Raw genomic sequence first — 13,258 nt, forward strand, 5'->3', positions numbered from 1 at the left:
GGCTCTGTGAGGTAACAATTGTTCAGACGAGATTAGAGCACTCCCTACTGGAGGTGTCAAGCCTACAAGCCATATCACACGGCACATGTTGTAACTCTGGGTTATCTTTTTTATTTAATATGACATTTGCTGAGAAAAAAATCATCCAAGGTAGAACTTTAGCGCATTTATATAATACTGTGCTTGATTTTGTTTTCAGCATACAGTGTACACAGAACAGCTTAACTGTATTGTCTTTATAGCAATGCTTCTCAAGTTGTGGTATGTGTACCCCTGGTGAGGTTCTCTGCAGTTGTAGTGTTGACTTGATGTTAAGTTTATTTTATCCAAATGTTTGTCCTCCTTTCAGCAAATTCTTGGGGTGGCACAGTGTCGTTCTATTTTAGACCTAGTTTAGCCCCAAAATTAGACCTGGAATCCTCTTATATCTATGTAATTCCTCAGTCATCCAGGTCTGATCAATAGCAAAAAAAACCCCAAAACAAACTCTTGTTGGCAAACATTGTAGGAATGAAGTAATTTCGCTGCTCATCAAAGCCACTTCTTCAGTTCTGGTCAGATTGCTGGTGGACACTGCCTTATATCTATCTGAAGGGAGGAGCTAACTACACTGAAATTAAAAACACATATTGTTTACAGTTTCTGTTTGTAGGGTAGGTCAAATGTGCTACCCTAAGTGTTCACTGTGCCTGAGTCCTACTTCGCATAGTCATTCAAGCCCCTAATGAGTGATTTCACACCTATTAGCCTATAAATGGAGTTATAGAAAGGGGATAGATGATGTCTGAGGCCCCTATTCTATTCAAGGAAGGATCGTCTTTCCTAACAAAAATCACTTCTAAACTCTCCTCTCAAACCATTTTTTTTTTTTTTTTGCTAAGGTCTGTACCTCACTATCTTCAAAGGAGTGCTTAGTGGCTTTGAAATGGAGATGTACGGCAGACTGGGGTCCCAAGGAGCTTTCACACAGTGTTGATACATTCTCTCATGGAGACCACATTGCTTTCTGGCTCAGGGTTTTGTCCTTTGGGTGAACCAGTTTCTGTCTTAAAGTTTGAAATAGACTGTAAATTCATACTGTCTGAAAATTCTCTGAAGCTTTTGTGACACACCAGCTGTGTAAAGAATGGTTACACCTTTCTTTCTTTAGGTTCACTTTCCCTGCAGTAAAGGGTTCAGATCTTGAATTTAGATTTTGGTCCAGATGTCATCCACATCGCTCGGAGTAGAACCGCTGCTCCTTCACATCAACAGGTGCCAGCTGAGGTGGCTCGGGCATCTATTCCGGATGCCTCCTGGACGCCCCCCTAGGGAGGTGTTCTGGGCATGTCCCACCAGGAGGAGGCCCTAGGGAAGACCCAGGACACGCTGGAGGGACTATGTCTCTCGGCTGGTCTGGGAACGCCTTGGGATCCTCCTGGAAGAAGTGTGTGTGGTGAGGGAAGTCTGGGCCTCCCTGCTGAAACTGCTGCCTCCTTGACCCGGCCCCGGATAAAGCGGAAGAAAATGGATAGATGGATGTCATCCACATATCGATACCAGTGCATTCTGTTCAAATTGTATCTAAGTTAGCCATAATAGGAAAGACCGGTGACCGGTGGCACAGCCGTGGATTTGCCTGTAGAAGTTTCCTCTGAACTAGAAATATGTTTTTAAACAAATTTCCAGCAGTTGGCAAATTTATTCAGGTGACAGTTCGCTTAGTATCCTGCAGTAGTCTCCTCTTTGCTGCCACCGCTGCTGATAAAGGGATACAAGTGGAAAGAGAGGTCACATCAAATTACATCACTGTTGTTCAAATCGAATTGGAAATGCTTGACTTTGCTCACACATTCTGCTGTGTTCTCAATATGGTGCTCCGTGTTGCCAACCAGAGGAACCCAATCTGGTGGTATTCAGAAAGCCTGATCTTTTCCTAGGTGCATTGGTTGTAGTTGGTGTGAAAAGTTGAGAGCCACTTCTCTATAGTACACAGTGGGCTTCTGTCTGCTGCTGTAATCTCTTTCGTGTCGGCAGCAGCAGCTCAGGTGTCAGTGAGCGGCTGACACCTGTCCTCATGAAAACCCATTTATTATTTATATTATACATCAACTAAACACGGTCAGATTTATTTTGTACACAACTAACATATACCTCCGTGTCATATTATAAGGCAGAACTTAATAATAATCAAGTGCTAAACCATTATGTTCAAATCCTGGCATGGCATCCCCACCAGACCAAGTCCAAAAGATTGACACTGGCTACAGAAAATAGTTAGTTTATTACAGTTTTTTTGTGTTGGCTCCTCTTTTGCTGCCTGAACTGTGTTGATTGTACTATCTGGAATAAAACCTTAATGTTGGGAGAGCTGAGCTCCTAACACACTGCAGTGCTTCTTTTACTGTAGTAAAGAGGCTTGTCAGTCAATACCGTTTTGTTTGTGATGCTTACAGTTTCTTGCTTAACTAGACCCTTCCTTTTCTATTCTATGGCACAGCTCTGATGGTGATGTGTGACCCAGGTGCTACTGATCTAACCGATCATAATCATCATATATTGAACAAGAGCTGGTTGGTTTGGTAGTTCATGATCAACAGTGGGGGAAGGAACCTGTACCTTTCTACTTTTGTCACATTTCAGCTAAAGCAATGGAATTTAAAAAAGAAAAATGAGAAATCTTCAAGGCATGTATTTATAAAACAGGTTCATATTTATTGCAAAATATTTTTGTACAGATTAGAACTGAAAAACCATGAAACGAAGAGGAATGGACAGTAAGGCCAACATCAGAACTGTACAAACACAGAGTAACATTTTATACAGAACAGTTCTCTGTCCAACTGTGACCTCTACAGGTGGAGAAGACCTCAAACCTCTCCATTGATAAACATTATTGCCTTTGCGAGTAAACCCAGGGACTCACCCATCTGACTCTGAAATATATCCTAGATTATAAAACAAGAATACATCTCCTAACCAGGTAAGAATGGCTGGAATTAAGATTCTCATTATAGCTCCTAGTGCACAGGAGCAATGCTAACTGCATTAGCACACAGCGGGCAAAGTGTTGACTGCAGGGTCTACATTAGGACTAGATACTACTGGACAGGCCCTGGGTTCAGGATGAGCAGAGTGACTACATAGTTGAAGTTGGGGCGTGCATGCCCATGCACATCCTCATGCGTTTGGCACTGATGAAAGTACTTTCCTTTAGTAAACAAGTGTCCCCCTTTGTCTCGGTCAATGTCCAAAAGGCAGAGACAGGTGCAACCCGACATTCAAATGTACAGCTCCCAAACATGGGATCAAACAACAAAAATCTCCTGTCTTCAGAAGTTTATCTTATAAAATTAATTAAATAAGGATTCAAGATTGATTATTATATGCATAAGCCCTTTTAGAAAACTATACACTAAAACGGAAGATGAAGATGTACAATCCAGATATCCAGAGAGAAGGGTCACTCTGACATGAAACATTAGCAGAATGCCTTCTGGGAAATGTAGTCCTCTGCCAGTGCTCCTCTCACATGGTTCCACTGGCCCCTTCAGCTGTTCAGCTGTGTCAGAGCGAGGAGCTGGTATTTATAATAGTGGGAGGTCATTGACCTTTTATGGATATCACAAGTGCTTGGATGGATACCCTGAGAGTAGAGGACTTAGACTTGTTTTCAGTAGAAACGAGCAAACACCAACTAAAATTTTTCTAATTACCACCTTTCACACATAAATAAATATCTGTACGATTGGATACATTATAAGCACAAATGTAACCAGAGAAATAAACACGACACTGTCATTTCAGCTTAACAATATGCATCTGTCCATGCATACACCGTATATAAACTGCCCTTGCATTCAGGCCAGTGCTGACTATATAGAGAGCTGCAGCTATAGGACCCTCTGCAGAGACTAACACTGATTATTACTATGGGATACAAACAATTCACAAGACGGGCTGTGTAAACAGAGGCCACGCAGCCACAGAGGATCATGGGTAACAGAAAGAAAGCAGCAAAGATAGGACAGACAAGCGGCGGCGCTCGGGTGGGAGTCTGCATCCACTTTTACACAGAGGTTAAGACCTGGCACTTCTATTGCCAGAAAGTGAGGCTTGTATCAACTTTGCTCAAGAGGATGTTGTGGCAGAGGTAAGATGGTTTCCACCTGACTGCAGGTTGAAAAGCTAAATAGACATTGTATTTATTCATAGATACCATTTAGCCTCTGTATCACCTTTTGTGCTACGCTGACAATTCAGTTCATACCAAAATCTCTGTGTAAAAATGAATTAAAGAAATCTGCTTTTGGTTCTGGGCACTTTTTTCTGTATTTAAACCCATCAAAAATACAAAAAGGTAACATGTTCTCTTTTTGCTGTCTGCCACTCCTGTTTCAAATGTAACAGATTAGTTCTGCACTGATCAATTCATAGTCTCAGACAAAGAGTTGGATGCGCTCTCGGATGGTCTGTCGGCAGATGGGACAGGTCTTGAGTGCCGCGCTGCACTCTATGCAGGAGGCGTGTCCGCACTGGAACACCAGTTTGATGTGGTTGTCGATGCAGATGGGGCAGGTGATGCGCTCCTCCATCTGTCTGTAGCGGGACTGTAACTGCTCCAGAAGATTGTGCTGGTCCGAGTGCTCTGTCCCAGGACTGCAGTCCACCTCTGTTTGGTCTGGGACAGGAACAAGGGACAAACAGGTTACATCTGCCTTGTCTGAGGTGTTGAGGCACAAGTTAAGCATTGCCTTACCTTGTCTGATTTTCTTTGTGATTGTGACTTGACATTTGATGCACTTCTTCATTCTATGGGCGCACTCTATAAAGACATGCACAAAACAATTAAACATAAACTATAACTTTAGATTTGACTTTGTTTGACATTATAGCATGCAATTTTTACAACCACTGTCCAGAAAGTATCTCCCTTTATCACATAGATGTAATGACAATCCACTTCTTTCACCAGATTGGTGAGAGAAGTGTGTGTGCTGCCATCTGCTGGATAATACTTGGCAGTCGCAGTTACAAAGGCCAAAAAGGTTTGGACAATGGACAAATATATAAAGTATTTTTTGTAGTTTTGTGTTTATTATCTGTTTATAATTAAAGTAAAAAAAAAAAAATCAAACAGTTAACCATAGTGGCATTAAATCAATGTGAGAAAAAAAAAGTGATCTTATTCATAGTTCTGATACTATTATTAGATTTTTATTTATTTATTTTTTTTTTTTTTTGCACAGTGTATTAGTACCTTCACAGGCCACACTGTGCTGACAGGGGCAGAAGAGCACCAGCAGAGCCAGCTCAGAGCAGATGAGACACTCGCTGGGGCCAGGGGGCGTGGGCAGCACAAGGTTGGTCATGGTGTTTGGGGTGGTGTGCACTCTCCTCAGACTGGCACTGCTAAGGCCCTGGCCACATGTGAGGGCCGACAGACGCTGTAACCTATTGGGCAGTTTCATATTATGTTGTTATTACAGACTGATTATAAAGTGAAAAAACATGCAGTCTTATGTATTTTTAACATACCTGTGCTTCTCAGAGAAGCTCTTGATGAGTTGCAGCACAGTGCTGTCTGTCACCAGGTCCAAAGGGCTCTTGCCTTTGTGGTTGGCATAGCTGACGTCTGCTCCCTCCTGGGCCAGGTAACAGGCGATGGCTGCTCCTACACTCAGCTCAGTGTTCCCCAACAGCCCAGACGCACTCAGCTGTGGACAGCATAGAAGAACAGCACTCACAGATCTGTATGAATTCAAATAAAGCTACACAATTACCACTTTTAAAACGAATAGACCTATAAACTTTTGCTGTATACTCAGATATGAGGTACTGGCATTTGTGATTTGAATTTTCTTGTTCATTCTTTGTTTTGATCTCAAAGTTGACTGTAAACTTGCAAGATAATCCATTTGTGTTGCCGTGCTGGTCAAACAGAAATGATGAGCCTCCCTCAACAATGAACTGTGCATCCACCCAAATACAGGCTTTGTGTGTGTAAAAGAAAATAAACTGAGTGAAACACATGGACACACAGCTGAGCAGAAATATCAAGGCTGTAATATGAGGACTTCTGTAAAAAAAATATTACAAAACGCTTCTAAGAGGAACAAAAATCATCACCCTTGTTACCCTTCATGACACTCATACAGACTAACTCTACATTTACAGTTCACCTTGTTGTATCTCAGAAAAAAATTATAAACAACATGAAACGAGTAGAAATTTCCACTGGTTTAGCTCATAAATGAAAGCACATCCTCTCTGAAGCGTTCTGAACTAATGCAGAGGAAGACCTTGAACCTTTAAATGCAATACTCTTTTGTTTTAGGAGGTCATTTGGACACCTGAGTTACCTAGCCTTTGTACTCAGAAATTAAACCTAGACAAGGTTGCTCCTTCTCTTTAACCACACTGTAACAAAAGTGAACTTGCACACAATGCAATTTACTAGTGTTCCACTTCAATATTGTACAGCAGAAGCTGAACTGCTGAACTCTGTAAAATGTTTGTTGTTTACACTACTACTCTTAATCCAAGCCAGATTATTCAGAGGATCTGATTTTGGATTACACGCCATATGGATTTACTTCAATTCTAGTGCTGTGTGTTGTCACACAAGTTCTTACGTCACCTACAAACTAAGTTGTTCTTTAAAATAAGACACATTATCTATTTTTCCTGGTATTTAGTATTAATTTCTCACATGCACATATTGTTGTTTTAAATTTTGTTCATTTATCCAAAATGGCTTTATAATAGTATTGGTTCATTAAGTGAGAGATCCCACCTCTTCATAGTGTCTTATAGGGTGTTACCTTTACAAAGACCCCAAACTAGTGCAGTTACTACTGAGGATTCAATAGTGGTGATTATTTTAATTTGGAGAGGTCAGAACAAAGGCAATTTCACCAAAATGACCCGGAATGCTAAGGGGTTACAAATTAGCAAAATGAGTTTTTAAAAAAACCCCGGTCCACGGTAAAATTTTTAAGCGTCGGCCGGTCTGCGGTGATAAAAAGGTTGGGGACCACTGTTATAAACTACAAATTTTCATTTACTTAATATATAATGCATAAACATATAGTATCTTGACAAAGCACTATATGTGACATATTTCATATTAGCTGCAGTCACTAAACTATAAAACTGAAAGTACAATGCACCCTTTTACTTAAGATCAGCACATGTCTTTAAATTTCCAGTACGCCTCAGAGTAAGCTTCAACATAATCTGTCTCCTCACCTAACCCTGTCTGATCCCTGTGTGCTTACACCTCACTCTAAATTTACCTTACTATAAGTCCACATTTAGATCCTTCATCCATGTGTTTGTATCAGTCTCCCCTCCCCAACCTATTCCGGTCATTCAGTCTCACTCTTTCTCTGAATAAGATGACATAAGTCTCACATCACTGTAAGCTGCTTGTTTGTTTATCATCTCAGCTGAGTTTTCAGATGTATGCACTTAACACATAGATGAAACTTGTTTTAAATGCAATTTTTATTTATATTGTTAATGAAATAAAGTCAATTTTGTGAATGTTTAGTCTATTTTTTGGTAACATTTTATTATGTAAAATAAACCTCTAACCTTGTAGTTTAGACCTCAACAAACATGTTCTTAAATTCACAGGATTTTTTTTACTAGTACTACAGTTCATATTTGCCTTAAATGTTAACACAGGACAAGTTTGAAATGTGCACAGAATCCTGATTTCAAAACAAAACTGCAGACTTTTATGATCATTCTACTCGATTGGTCATAAAATCTACTGATATATTCTTCCAAAACTGTTCAGATCTATTATGGTTTAGAAAGAGTACTGGAGATGTAAAAGTCCATCTAATTTGCGTTGGTGTTGCCTCTTGCTTGTGTGACTGTCTAACCTTTGTGTAGAGTGAGTTAGGGTTAGGGTTACAGCTGTCTCCTCCCTCGGTGGGGTTGATGATGGTGGACCCGAGCTGTGGGCGCTGAAGGGCGGTGTGCATTGCCGTGTCCCCATCCTCGTCCTCCATGTTCACGTCTGCTCCCTCCGACACCAGCAGCTCCACTAGCTCCGTGTGGCCCTGCGTCACCGCCTGCTGCAGAGGCGTTTGGTTTCGGTTGTTCCGGATGTTCATGTCGCAGCGGCCCTGAACAGAAAAGGAAGAGTTTTCAAAATAAAGCAACTCTGTTTAATTTACTCAAGGTTTTGGCATAATTTTGTTGTACAACTATGTGAAGGAACAGTACACCTACAGCCCATTTTCTTTTGTGTACATGTAGTCCAAACCAAACTTTATAAAAATCTGCTATGGTATTTAATCAATACAGAAAACTGGCTGTCGTCCCCATCTGGTAATATGACATAATCACATTCTAAAATCTGAAAGCCACCCAATAAAAGTAACTTGATGTTCAAAAATATAAAACAGAAGCAACATTTTTAATAATTACATACAAAATATATAAAAGTAATACAAGATAAAATAATACAAAATTGGGCCACAATCAATATACAATATATATTTTCTATGTTGAGGTTGATGTAAACTGGGTTTGACTTCCTGACCTCCTTGATGAGAATCTCTGCGACCTCTCTGTGGTTGTTTAGAGCTGCCAGGTGGAGCGCTGAGAAGCCATCCTCCTTCTTCACATCCACCAGCTGCCTTGCCCGTGCCAGGATCTTCTCTGTGGCCCTGAAATACACATAGACTTTCAGTGACATGTCTCAGACTGAGTGAGTGACTGAGTGACCAATCGGATCTAAGCAGTGAGTGGACTGTGCTGTAGCTGTTTTGTGAGCTGTGAAATTAAAGCCAACAGTGAGGAAATGTGCTGCCACTGAGGCCAAGCACCTCTCTGTCTTCAGATTCATGTCCACACAGAGCTTTGAACCATTGATCTATTGAACCTCTGCATTAATTAAAGTGAGGTGGTTAATGCGAGGATAAAAGCGGAATTACTGCTGTTAATTTATATTTTTTGTTTTTAATTTTATATTTAGATTAATGATAACCAAAGCCACTGGCCAACTGTGGTGATTTCTAGGCTTCATAGTTTTAGGACTGTAACCTGTTAACATACAGCTATACAAATTATCTCATTCTTAACTGCCATAATTCTCATTTATGAGCTACTTTTGTTGAACTGGATGGTCTCCCAGAGCATAGTGTCAGCTTGCATATGTACCACAAACAAATCCTATTTGAATACATGTTTGAGTGCAGCTCATAAGGACTAATTGCATTATTTACTCATCAGAGAGACAGGGAGGCCTTTGATGAAGATAACTGCTTCATTAGGAGCCTTTAGTCTCATCAGACCCTTTCCTGACATACAAACTGCACTAGTGGCTCATGTACTGTGGAGGGGGGTGGGGATGAGGGGGCATTGGTGGAGGTCACTAGCGCTGCAGTGCACCACAGTGACCGTACAGTCTTTACAAGGATGTTGTCTGTGAACCAGCCAACACACTTGAGACTACAGCATGCTTCTTACGCCACAAATATAAACAGTGGGCATGGAACAAGATCCTGTACTGAAAATTGTTATTTATTTATATACCAATCTGCCGCAAATATAAGTTGTATAAAGAAATATTACACAGCCGATAATAATTAGCAGATTAAGGTTTAAAATAAATTAAACAATATTGAACAACGGGTGTGTTTATTTATGTGCTATGCTCTGGCTAACAGAACTAACAGCAGTGGTGTTTTTATTGGTGCAATGGAGATGAGATAGTGACCCCAGATGACTGCACTGTAAGTCAGTTAAAGATACTGCCCTTAAGTTAACTCCAAAACACCAAATTAATCTGCCTCTTTCAACCATCACAAAAGCACATAATCACATTCATTCATTACATCAATTACATTTCATTAATCCTAAGAATACAAAAACACCAAAATTCCAAAATATTATGATAATAAATTTGCAACCACTCTTATTGTTTACACTTTCTAAGGAGTTGTAATATGTGTTTTTACCACCAGATGTCCTCAAAATATCAAGCTATTTGTCTTGCAGTCAATTCCTGGAGTCCATCCTGGAATCTATTGGATTGAGGTGAGATACACCCCAGCAAATGGCCAGTGATACTCATTTAGCATACAAATTAACACTGGCAAGTGATTATTCACTTGGAGCAATTTGCAAATGTAGAATTTTAAAGGAGGATAAACAGATTAGATTTTCTCTCTCCAAAAGTCTAAATGTCACATTGCCTATTTGCTGGTGTTCAAATGCCAACACAGTTTTAGATGACATTCAGAGCCAGATGTGTAAATACCTTTCCAGCAGCTCTCATTACACTAACATTTTTACGAGTGTTTAAGGGAGACTGTGAATAAAGTGGCACATGCTAAAGGGAAAATAGGTTCAATGAAGCTGGTGTTTTTCATTCCTGGCACCTCTTTAAAACACACCACCTTCCATGACACACTACTCTCAGAAAATGGACTTAAGTTCACATAAGGTCACACTGTAGATCTGTAAATGGTTCGCAGATAAGTAAATATAGATGGAATGGAAGTAACAGATGGAAAACAATTGAAAAGAGACAGGTCAATCCGGACTGGCAGAGAGTAAATTTAGACTAAAGGAGGGAGGATGAGGGATGAGGAGGAAGAGAAAAGCAGGGAGTGGAGGGCTAGATAAACACACACATCAGAACAACAGGGGGACAGAGAGATCTGAGCAACATAGCTACATGTTTTTACTAAAAACATGTTTTTACTAAAAACAATGTAGTATAGTAAATTGCACATGTGTAATTCTCCATAAGAGAATTATTATAGCCAGCTTCTGTACTCATCACTGAGCTATTAAGGCCCTTGTAGTCCTCAAATATTAATTTAGAGTCATTAGCAACTTTTAAAAATGTCAGTTATGTAAGCAGAAGTAGTAATGTCATTTTGGGATTATAGCCCTTTTCAAGGCTTTTCACCACAAATTATTTAAGAGAGAAGAATTTGGGGACTTCAGTACTAAGACAATCCCAAATTATGGTTCAACAAGTGGGAGTAAAACAGAATGTTTGTGAATCAAGATACAACCATTCTACAGATCATTATGCTCTTTCATTTTCTAAATATGTATTGGGAATTGTATTTTTATACCACACTTTTTGCAGTAGATTACCTGGTCATTAGGTAAATAGAGGGTGTTGGACTCACAACTTGTTGCCCTTGAGCGCAGCGTGGTGCAGCAGATTGAAGCCTCGGTGGTTCTGCTGGGTGAAATCTATACTGGGTACCACCACCAGGACCTCGATGATGTTCCGGAAGTCTTTTGCAATGGCATCGTGGAGCGGCGTGTCTCCATATGAATCCTATAAAAACACACACAGATCTTATTGCCATAAAACCAAGGCACCCGAACTAGGCTTGCTGTAGCAGCAGAAAAAAGTGTTGTCATGGGGCTTTTCAGATATAAAGTTCATCAGCTGATTTAGGAAGCTATTCTCTGTAACTTCCTTAAATGAAATATATTTCAGCAGCAGACCACTGTTTTCATTTTTCAAACGAGTTCTCTGTTCAGTATCCAAGATCCCAAAGCAAAAAGGTTATTCTCTGTGATGTTAGGAGAACTTCTTAAAAAGAAAGAATTCAAACTAACTAATTATAATGAATAATTAAGATGAAATTATTATTTGAGATTATATGAATTCATATTATTATATTATTATAAACATGCATATATTATTTCATTACAGTATTTGATAATAATAACGATAATGATGATTTTAGTTGATAGTATTGAAAAAATAAGAGTATCTAAGTTATGTCTGACCTGCAGATTGACATCAGCTGAGTGCTCGGTCAGAACTCGCACCACGTCACTGAAGCCCTTGTTGACAGCGATGTGCAGAGCAGTGCACATGGAGTTATTTAGCATGTTGACATTGGCCCCTTTACTCAGGAGAACCCGTGCCACCTCTGCCTGGTTTCTACAAACAAGGCAAAACACAAAGAACTACTAAGTCTGTCATATGAGTGAGTCAAGTCTAAATTTAGCTCCTTATAGTTTACTATTAGTCTTATGAAATTTAGATTTTCTCACATGTACAGAAGCACAAAAGATCTGACCTTGCATAAACACATTTATTTTGGTGCATGCACTGCATATGTCAAGTTATTTAAAAGAGGCTTATAGAAAATTTTTGATCACATGAAGCTATGAGCCAAATAAGGAAGGAACTGACATGTCAATCGGACAAAAACAATTCAGCCTGAAATGGAAACTAAAAAGAATGCTACATTTAGTAATCTAATACACTCTTTGTGTCATCTAAGGTTATCCATTTCCTGGGAATACTGGTTAATTCAGATTGTTTGTTATTGCCCAATAGCTACTTAACTGTAAAAATAAATTCAATTGAATAATGTGAATAAAGGAAGACAAATTTTGAAGGTCTTATTTGGTTTATATCTTTCATCTAAGTCTGTCATTCCAATCCTATGCATGGAAGCATGTTGTTACCCAAAAGCCGTGTAGTGCAGAGCTGTGTCTCCGTCCTCATCCTTGATCTCAATGGAGCTGTTGGCCTGCAGCAGAGCCTTCACCACCTCCATGTGTCCCTGATGAGAGGCCACCTGGAGGGCTGTCTTCCCCTGGTTCTTTATGTCCACCTGGAAAAAGCACACACACAAAGGCATGGTTACTGTACCGATTACACTGTGAGCTGGGACAGATATGATAGAGATTATCCATAATCCAGACATGTCACATGGAGCAGACATCTTCAGGCAGAACCGACCCAGCTCAAGAGGTATTGGCTATTCATTGATTATTTCAACTGTAAAGCCCTCATAGCGTAAATATCTCTGACTATGACTCTTATTTTCCCTTTACTCTTCAGAAGGTTTCAGGTTTTGATAACATCTAAATATATTGTCTCTTCCACATCCAAGTCATCCAACTGCATTCTTAACTGATATTGCAGTGCAAAAAAATGTCAAGGTCACATACCAGACTACAAGAAAGGAGTGGAAATGATATGGCAGAGTGCATTCTAAGATAGAAACCCTAAGAAATTATTTAAAGGGGGCATAAGCAAAATAGACTCTTAAGAGATTATAATTATTAGTGGTTTTCAGATTCTATAGTTTGATTACGTCAAATAGGGGGCAAAAGCCACATTTTCCTATTGATTACATTGCACTTACCCTTGAAATATCCAAACGGTAAATTCACAAATGTTTACGCTCCTCATTTCTATTACTGAATAGATCCATAAATTTGCTGCATTACAACAAAAACCTGCATTTAACAATATACATTTTAG

General features: G+C 39.7%; 1 protein-coding gene across 2 annotated transcripts in view; it reads right to left on the bottom strand.

The window, feature by feature from the left end:
• Positions 1 to 2,673: 2,673 nt before the first annotated feature.
• Positions 2,674 to 13,258, bottom strand: part of mib2 (MIB E3 ubiquitin protein ligase 2) — a 35,914-nt gene continuing 25,329 nt past the window's right edge. For both annotated transcript variants that reach the window (XM_055222939.1, XM_033968963.2), the window contains exons 11-19: positions 12,454 to 12,602; positions 11,764 to 11,920; positions 11,148 to 11,302; positions 8,540 to 8,666; positions 7,875 to 8,120; positions 5,518 to 5,696; positions 5,240 to 5,433; positions 4,739 to 4,804; positions 2,674 to 4,660 (exon numbers count right to left, since the gene is read on the bottom strand). In XM_055222939.1, the coding sequence (XP_055078914.1) occupies positions 4,419 to 4,660; positions 4,739 to 4,804; positions 5,240 to 5,433; positions 5,518 to 5,696; positions 7,875 to 8,120; positions 8,540 to 8,666; positions 11,148 to 11,302; positions 11,764 to 11,920; positions 12,454 to 12,602 (1,515 nt within the window). In that variant the 3' untranslated portion in view covers positions 2,674 to 4,418. The remainder of the gene's footprint in view (positions 4,661 to 4,738; positions 4,805 to 5,239; positions 5,434 to 5,517; positions 5,697 to 7,874; positions 8,121 to 8,539; positions 8,667 to 11,147; positions 11,303 to 11,763; positions 11,921 to 12,453; positions 12,603 to 13,258) is intronic.

This window comes from Periophthalmus magnuspinnatus, chromosome 7 (assembly GCF_009829125.3).
Source record: "Periophthalmus magnuspinnatus isolate fPerMag1 chromosome 7, fPerMag1.2.pri, whole genome shotgun sequence".
NCBI lineage: Eukaryota > Metazoa > Chordata > Actinopteri > Gobiiformes > Gobiidae > Periophthalmus > Periophthalmus magnuspinnatus.